The following is a 9,293-nucleotide window of genomic DNA, read 5'->3' as shown; positions in this document are numbered from 1 at the left end:
GTGGTTGAAGAGTTTGTTATTTCTTTCATTCCACATAACCCAAACACAAACGAACCAAATAAGCTAAAGATATTAGAATAACGAAGACTACTTTTTATTGTGTCTAAAAAACTTTAAAAGATACCAAGTTTCTTGGGCTCCAGTGACAATGAGCTCCTTCCAAGGACGTACCCGGAGAATAATGTAACACTCCTATTTTTATTAAAGCAATTAAACATGCGAATAATACATTTATTCAAGAAATAGATTCTACGTCATCATTCAAAATTCAAATTCAACATACATGCATATAAATCTCAACAGTCGCAGCGGAATATGAACCAAAGTACTTAAAATATACATGTCATGAATCAATTATTACATCAACATAGATGAAATCTCAAAACCCCAACACACGGGTATATCTCCAAACATAACAAAATCCAAAACAAAAGACAATCTAGACCAACAAACTGACGCCTAGATAAGAGCCTACCTAAACTCTATAAACACTGATACCGGAGATAGCTCCCGACTTCCAAGCTTCTTCATCATTGAAAGAGGCATCAAGTTGATGCTAGCCCCTAAATCACATAGAGCTCTCCCAATGTCTACCGGCCCAATGGAGCAAGGGATGGTAAAGGCACCAGGATCTTTAAGCTTAGGTGGAAGCTTCCTTTGGAGAATAGCACTACAATTCTCGGAAAGAGCGATGTTCTCATCATCTTTTGGCTTTCTTCTACTCGTTAACATTTCTTTCATGAATTTAGCATAAACAGGCATTTGATCAAGAGCTTCACCAAAAGGAATATTCACCTGAAGTTGTGAGAAGAGTTGCATGAATTTCTTAAATTGTCCTTCCTCTTTCTTCTTATTTTTGGCTAGATGAGGGTATGGAAGCTTCACATAAGATGGAATGACTTGTGGTTTATCCCCATCTTTCAAAATTTGACTCTTAGACTTTCTCAAGATCGAGTCTTCATCTATTAACTTCTCACTTTTTTCTCCCCCTTTTTTTTTCTTCCTTTCATTTTCAACTACACCTTGATCACTCTCTTTTTCAACTTCACCATGCTCAGTTTCTTTTTCAACTACTTCCTTAACTTCAACATCTTTATCTACCTCCATAACATCTTCATCAACCTTCTTTGGAACTTTTGGAACTAAAGGTGTCAAAACCTTTTTGCTCCTCAACTCAATAGCATTGCAAGTCTCATTTTTAGGGTTCTCCTGGGTGTTACCTGAGAATCCCCCCTTGTTTTGTTCAGCCAACTGCTTAGCTAATTGCCCAAGTTGTGTTTCAAGCAATTTCCTTAAAGCTTCATTATTCTTCCTTTCAATATCTTGACTTTTCTTCATTTCCTCAAAATTACCTTGAGTCATTTTCATGAAGTTCATCATTGTCTTTTCAAGACCGGAAGGCTTTCTTGGTTGTTGTTGTTGTTGCGGATTAGGAATCAAAGGATTCAATGTGCTGTTGTTGGAGTAACTCAGGTTAGGGTGCTTGTTCATTCCTGAATTATAGTAAGAGTTTTGCCTTTGATAATTCCCATAGTTAGCTTCTTCACTAGCTCCCTCAGGTACACACTCACCATTAGGATGGCCCTCACCACACAAATCACACTTTATTGCAGCTGCTTGTTGTTCTTTGTTGGAAAATCGATAAGCATGTAACTCCTTGGTTAGAGAACTCATGGCCAGGGCATCTTTTCAAAAGTAAGTTAAATCTTTCCCAAGCATCATAAAGTGACTCACCTTCCCCGTGCATAAAGTTGGCTATCCCTTGTTTCTTATCCAGGTACTTGGACATAGGGAAAAACTTCTCTAAAAACTTCAGGTCCAACTCATCTCATGTTTGGATGGTCCCATTCGGCAAAGTCAATAACCAGTCTTTAGCTTTACCGGTTAAAGTGAACGGGAATAGCCTGAGTTTCTTTTGGTCTTCAGTAACATTTGCTGGAGGAACACAAAACTCACAAGTTTCAGCAAAGTGGCTTAGATGTTCATGAGGGCTGATGGTCTCGGTACCATCAAACTGTCTTTCCTTCAATCCATTCTGAACTGATGCCTTGATGTCAAAAGCAACAGGGTTAGCAGGTCGGAACACATGAGTTAAGCGACCACGGTGATTTGCTAGCCCATAATCTCCCAACTTAGGCCTTGCTGCTGGTGGATCAACATCTCCCATTGTGATTAATTTAGGAGATGTGGTTGTTTCAGCTTCAATAAGTGTCGGATCTGGTATACGTGTGCGTGTACTAGGTGGAACTGACTGTGATAACCTTGACAACCAGACATCTTTCCGGTTAGCTCTCGCAATCCTTTTGATTTCAGGATCGTACTCGAGGTCGTCTGAACTACGTCTACCTCGCATAAAAAGCAAAATACCTTAGTAGCACTGCACAAATACAAAATAATTAATTACTACTGAAACAAGAAAAAAAATTTAACAGAAAATTAAATTGCAAAATCCTAAATTAAAACGCAATTGCCTTGTTGAAATAAATCAACAGTCCCCGGCAGCGGCGCCAAAAACTAGATAGATATTTTAGCAAGTGTACCAAAACTATCGAAGTAGTAAAAATATCGTTCCCACAAGGACTGGTTTTAATCTCAATAATTCAATTACGTTGTAAATTAGGATATATAAAGGTTCTTTTAATTTGCCACTAGGCAGTTGATTGATTTGTTTGCATAAGAAATAACAGAAAATAAAGATTGGTTTTAAGAATAAGAGAGAGATGAGATCAGGTCTTTCGAATCATCGATATTCCCGTAATTGGTATACTGCACCTATTCGTATTAATGATTTTCTAATTCCACGATAGTTAACAAAATAGCCCTAATCAATCCCTTGAATTAGGACCCTCTCCTCAAACTACAGCCCCTAATTCCTTAGGTGGTCTAATAATCTTTGAAGGTTTAAGAACGTTAACCTAATATCACTAACAAACGATTATCTATTCCTAGACTAACCATGTTTATTAGAACAATTCAATTAGGTCTAAGTCGAGAGCTAGGGTCAGTAGTCATTCGTTCTCACTAAATCATGTTTATATTTGATCAGGATATAAAAAGCATTAAGAACAATTGAATTGAATAAAAACTAGATTGTCATTAATAATAAATAGAGTTTCACAGCAACATGGATCAATTAGGGTTACAAAGATTCATCTCAGACCTAATCTCTAATAGATTTAGCTACGCATAATTGAGTTTACAAATAGCATAATCAATGGAAGAATTAAAACATACATAAACTGGATTAGAGATGATGAAATCGCCCCTTCTGCAGTCTTCAGGGTGTTAAAATCGCACTTTAGCTCTCCAAAATCGTAACCCTTATGTTTGGAACTGACTTCAGCTTAAATAGGCAAGTCTGGATGCTCGCAAAATCGCGCCACGGTTGGCATTATCGCACCACGATTTCTTCAAAACCCTAAATTCCTTCCAGATCCTTCCTTAAAATCGTAGCGCGCTGCTAAAAATCGTACCACGATTTCAGCAGTTCAAAAACATACCTCTCTGGTCAAAAATCGCGTCACGGTAGTAAAAATCGTGATACAATTTGTTGCCTTCATTTCTCTTCTAAAATCTTTGCTTTTAACACCCCTGAATACTCCACATTGCACAGAACTCTAACAAAATTGTCAAAATAAATCCTAAAAATTACGTAATGACAGCATGTCATCATTGTGTATTCAGATGTGTGTGGTTCTTTAGAGATTCCTTCATTGGGGGTTAACAAATACTTCATCAATTTTGTTGATTAGTAAACTCTGGTTATATTTGATTAAAGCCAAAAGTGAAGCATTTGAAGTGTTTCAGAAGTTTAAAATCTTAGTAGAAAAAGCAAAGTGGAAAATCTATTAAGGTTTTAAGAACTAATGGTGGTGGTAAGTGTAACGCCGTCTTTAATTATTTGATTATTTTAATGAGTTTAGAATATACTTATATGATTTGTGTGATCTATATGATTTATTTTGATGAGTGATATTTTATCATGTTATATGTTGGTATTTATTAGTATAATATATATGCTATTTGGTTTAGAAATATATATGTTATAGAAATATAGGTATGAATGTTAGCTTTCTAATTCCGTTGGTTTGACTTCAAAAGGATTTATAGAACTTGAGTTATAGTCAAATTACTGCACGTAGGTCACAGTGAATAATTGAATATGATTGATGAATTAGTATATGAATGTATATGTTTATGAGTATGATGTTGTTTATGATTGATGAATTAGTATATGTTTTGAATACGATATTGTCCATGATTGATGAAGTGTTATATGTATATATGATGTTTTAAGATGTTGATTATTATTTGATGTTGTTATATTGTGATATAATTGTATATCAAAATATGTGAATGTGCTCGTGATTTTCAGATATCAAACCATTAATTGATTTAAATCGTCAATCTTTGAACTCTCGATTTTTATTCGTGGGAAGGGAAAAAATGAGTAAAAACCCTTATCGAGACTTTGGATTCGGGGGTTGGTTATGCAAAGGGAAGGTGCTAGCACCCTAAGCATCTACGGTATTCCGTAGGAACCTCTTACCTAAATTATCTTGTGCTAAATTCATTGCTTATTTGAAAATTATTACCTAAAAATCTAAGTGAAAGAATGGAGGGAGAAGAAGTATGTTTTTGGTTATTTTATTTGATTTGGAAGGATAAAAATCCTATGCCTACATACCCTTTAAGAAAAGGGATCAAAACCAATGTAGTTCACCTCAAAAATTTCTTTGGTGGGTTAGGTTGATTTTAAGATTTTTGAAAATGGGTTTTAAGAAAAGAAAGAGGCCTCAAGGCATGAGAGAAAAAATAAGGTGAGGTTGTTCACATTTTAATTACAAGAAAATCAAGTCTAATATGAATATTAATTCAATTAAGCATTTGATTAAGAAAATAAAAAGGAAAGACACTTGGGTTACAAACCAAGGTTTATTAAGAAAATATTTTTGGAGTTTTGCATGTTTTTGTTGTTTTTGAATAATAAATGAAAATTCAACTAACGGAGCAATAAAAATAAAAGCGCGTGGATTTTTGTAGTGACGTTGGATCACCACAAAATCCCTAATCTAATTTTTTTGCATTTTTTGGATATATCTAAGGCGGTAAGGAAATAAAAGGACACACACACCCACACACTTTTCTCATTTATATTTACATTGGACCTAAATACATTCTAATTGATGGAAAATAAATAACAATAATTAAAGTGCTAAATAGAAATAAAATCAAATGTAAAAATGCTAAAAAGAAATAAAAATGCAAGAAAATAAAAGAAATGGACTACCGAAAGGATAAAATTCCGAAGGGACTTTTCCAAAGGGACTTATTCCGAAGGGACTTATTCCGAAGGGACAGAAAAAAAGGAAGAAGAAAAGAATAGCTCGTTAACACAAGCTAAATAGGGAGAAGAGAGAAAAGTTCTTTGACAACTCAAGAGAACTTTTTGGTGTGTGTAATTGTGTGGTATGAGGGCTCTATTTATAGGTGAGGAGGTTGATGAAAAAAGGAAAAATGGTTTAATGGAAATGATGGACAATTATGGTGAATTTTGAAAAAGGAATGTTAAACTTGACACTTGACTTGAAATTTTTTTTAGACCTTGTACATTTTATTTTGGACCTATTGACACTTTATTTTTTTTGACACTAATTAATTAAAAAGAAATAAAATAAATCTAATACGAAATAAAATAAAACAAATTAAACTAAATCATGTAAAGAAAAATAAAATTAAAAGATCGAAAATAAAAATTATTAAATATAAAAAAAGTAACTAATCTTAAAATTAAAATTAATAAAAGAAAATAAAAAGAGAAAAGAGGGTCCGACTCGGAATAAAAAATGAGGTACTTCAAAGTAACCTCTTTGTCAAAATTTCGTCTGAAACGACGAAAATTCCCGACTTTAAAAATACGAATAAAATGGATAAGAATAGAGGAAAGTGGTCAAAATTTGGGGTATGACAGATGCCCCTATTTAAGTTTCTCCGTCACGGTGATTTAAAAAAATGAAAATTTTAAATCAACGGGTCGAAGAGACTTAAATACTAAGTACACCAATTTTTGACCAGTTGAAATGCTGAGAATGCAATGCTTATGAATATACTGGTATGAATGTCTGCGATGCAAGTATGAATGCAAGGACGACAAAAATACATTGACTGGGGAAAAAACTGATAGATATCACTGGGGAGGAAATATTATTTTATTACCGTTACTGTGGTAAAGACGAACATACGAACATGAGTATCGTCACTTACCTTTACTGAGGTAAAGACCGACATACGGAAGGAAATACTGTCAATTACCTCAACTCGGATAACGACCAACATACGAAAAGGAAATACCGTCAGTTACCTCAACTCGGATAACGACCAACATTCAAAAAGGAAATACCGTCAGTTACCTCAACTCGGATAACGACCAACATACGGAAATGAAATACCATCAGTTACCTCAACTCGGATGACGACCAACATACGGAAAGGAAATACCGTCAGTTACCTCAACTCGGATAACGACCAACATACGGAAAGGAAATACCGCCAGTTACCTCAACTCGGATAACGACCAACATTCAAAAAGAAAATACCGTCAGTTACCTCAACTCGGATAACGACCAACATACGGAAAGGAAATACCGTCAGTTACCTCGACTCGGATAACGACCAATATACGGAAAGGAAATACCGTCAATTACCTTTACTAGGTAACGACCAACATACGAAAAGAAAATACTGTCAATTACCTTTACTGGGGTAACGACCAACATTCAAAAAGGAAATACCGTCAGTTACCTCGACTCGAATAACGACCAACATACGGAAAGGAAATACCGTCAGTTACCTCAACTCGGATAACGACCAACAATCAAAAAGGAAATACCGTTAGTTACCTCGACTCGGATAACGACCAATATACGGAAAGGAAATACCGTCAATTACCTTTACTGGTTAACGACCAACATACGAAAAGAAAATACTGTCAATTACCTTTACTGGGGTAACGACCAACAATATGAAAGTCACCTGTTACCAGTACGAGGATAGCTTACAAATGTTACTGGGGAGCTAAACTGAATTGACACAAAGATTGCTCGGTGGGACCTGCCACTTGAAATAAACTTTAACTGGTGACAAACTTGAATCAAACACATTGGGGATGATACTTTTTACAGGATACACTGAAATAAGACACTTGGTAATAATGCAACCATGCATGAATGATATTTGTGTGCATGCTATCTATGCATGAATGAATGAACATGTACGAGACAAATATGACAGTACAACGGAAGACTGTTGAGACAAGATTTGGACAGGTCCTAAAAGGAAATAGCCCGGCATTGCAGCACAAACACTCGAGAATCTTCCACGGGGATACCAATACAGGAGGTGAGTCAAACACTGACGGGGTATAGCCCTCCAAACAAAACGTTAGTGGGGTAAAGCTCAAAATCAAACCCTTGATAGGAGAACAAACCAATAATCAAACTAATGATGGGGGCACAACCCAATAATCAAACCAATGATAGGGATACAACCCAATAATCAAACTTCTCATGGGGATACGACCCAACAGTCACCCAACTGATGGGGTAAAATCCATATTCAAACTACTGATGGGATACGACCCATGTCCAAACCAACTTACGGGGTAAAAACCCATGTTCAAACCACACGGTAGGGGGCACGCCTTATAACCATACCACTGAAGAGATAACAAAACTTGATTCAACCACTGAAGGGGTAACTGCCCATGAATCATACCGCTAAAGGGGAACGGCCCATCAATCATACCGTCGAAGAGGTAACAAAGGTAACAAACCATTTACTCAACCACTGAAGGGGTAACTGCCCACTAAACAAAACCAACGGCGGGGTCACCCCTTATAACCATACCACTGAAGAGGTAACAAAAACGTTGATTCAACCACTGAAGAGGTAACTGTCCACTAATCAAAACCAACGGCAGGGTCACACCTTATAACCATACCACTGAAGAGGTAACAAACTCCATAATCAGGCTACTAAAGAGGTAACATCCCATTAGGCATAACTTTGATGGGATACGACCCAATAAACAGACCATTGATGGTGGAGTAATCATTCCTTGGGGATAAAGCCCACCGATCATAAACCTGGCAGAAGTTGTCATCAATCAAAGCACAGGCAAAAGTCGCCATTTAAACAAACCATTGGCATAAGTTGCCATCAATCAAAGCATAGGCAAAAGTCGCCATTTCTCGGGGTGAAACCCATCAATCATCCATTCTGGCAGATGTTGCCCTTAATCAAAACATAGGCAGAAGTCGCCATTTAAACAAACCATTGGCATGAGTTGCCTTCAATCAAAACATAGGCAAAAGTCGCCATTTCTCGGGATGAAACCCATCAATCAATCATTATGGCAGAAGTCGCCATTTCTTCAAACCACCAGCAGAAATCGTCATCAATCAAAGCACAGACAGAAGTTGCCAACATTTAAATCATTATGGCAGAAGACGCCATTTCATCTAACCACTTGGCAGAAGTTGTCATTTGTAAATCAGTACAAAGTGATTCTTCCAAACGACCCACTTGAGCGGTGATGCCTTTGTCTTTTTCATTTCAATTTTTTGTTTTTTTTTTTTTTAGTCCCTAACTTTTGCCTGGACCGCCCTTTCGGGTTTTCAATCCACCGGGAATATATTCTTTTCTTTTTGTATGCCCCCTAATTTTTGCCTGGACCGCCCTTTCGGGTTTTCAGTCCACCAGGACGCTCATTTTTGGCTTAAGCCGCCCTTTCGGGTTTTCGACTTAGCGAGCTTTTTTTTTTTTTTTTTTTTTGTATATATATATATTTTTTGACAGAGGTCATCTCACAACTTTTGGTCATGCTTACCTTGTAGAGTTTAACTGTACTTGAGACGGATGTTGATGTATGTTTCACCTACCCATAAGTTCAAAGAAGATGTACCTGTTGTTTATGCTTTTCAGAAGACATGAAAAAAGTTTTTAAAAGATTTGGTGGCCTGCCAAAGGCGTGGCTCCACGGATTTTAAAAAGTTTGGAAAACGGTAATTTATATGGAAAAGATACATTGAACACAATAACTATTGTTTCCTCTACCAACTTTGATTCCACCGTTCTGAGTCTTTGATTTGCCGGCGCTTCAGATCGGAAGTCCTTTAACAGCTAAGATACCCCAGATGAATCATATCTGATTTAGTGCAATTACCTTGCAATGAGCCGGAGGTCTTTTGACAGCTGAAATGCCCCAAGTGAGTCATGTCCGACCAGATGCAGTT

General features: G+C 36.5%; 1 protein-coding gene across 1 annotated transcript; it reads right to left on the bottom strand.

The window, feature by feature from the left end:
* Positions 1–471: 471 nt before the first annotated feature.
* On the bottom strand, positions 472–1,674 carry LOC112416592 (uncharacterized). The gene has a single exon (XM_024770843.1). The coding sequence runs from the start codon at positions 1,672–1,674 to the stop codon at positions 472–474; it is 1,203 nt and encodes a 400-aa protein (XP_024626611.1).
* Between the last annotated feature and the right edge of the window lie 7,619 nt (positions 1,675–9,293).

The sequence above is a fragment of the Medicago truncatula genome, chromosome 7 (genome assembly GCF_003473485.1).
Source record: "Medicago truncatula cultivar Jemalong A17 chromosome 7, MtrunA17r5.0-ANR, whole genome shotgun sequence".
Classification (NCBI taxonomy): domain Eukaryota; kingdom Viridiplantae; phylum Streptophyta; class Magnoliopsida; order Fabales; family Fabaceae; genus Medicago; species Medicago truncatula.
The sequence above is the reverse complement of the archived record's forward strand: the minus strand, read 5'-3'. Positions and strand labels throughout refer to the sequence as shown.

Bases quoted from the DNA above. Each gene is read 5' to 3' on its own strand.
- LOC112416592 (XM_024770843.1), bottom strand. From the start codon at position 1,674: ATGAGTTCTCTAACCAAGGAGTTACATGCTTATCGATTTTCCAACAAA.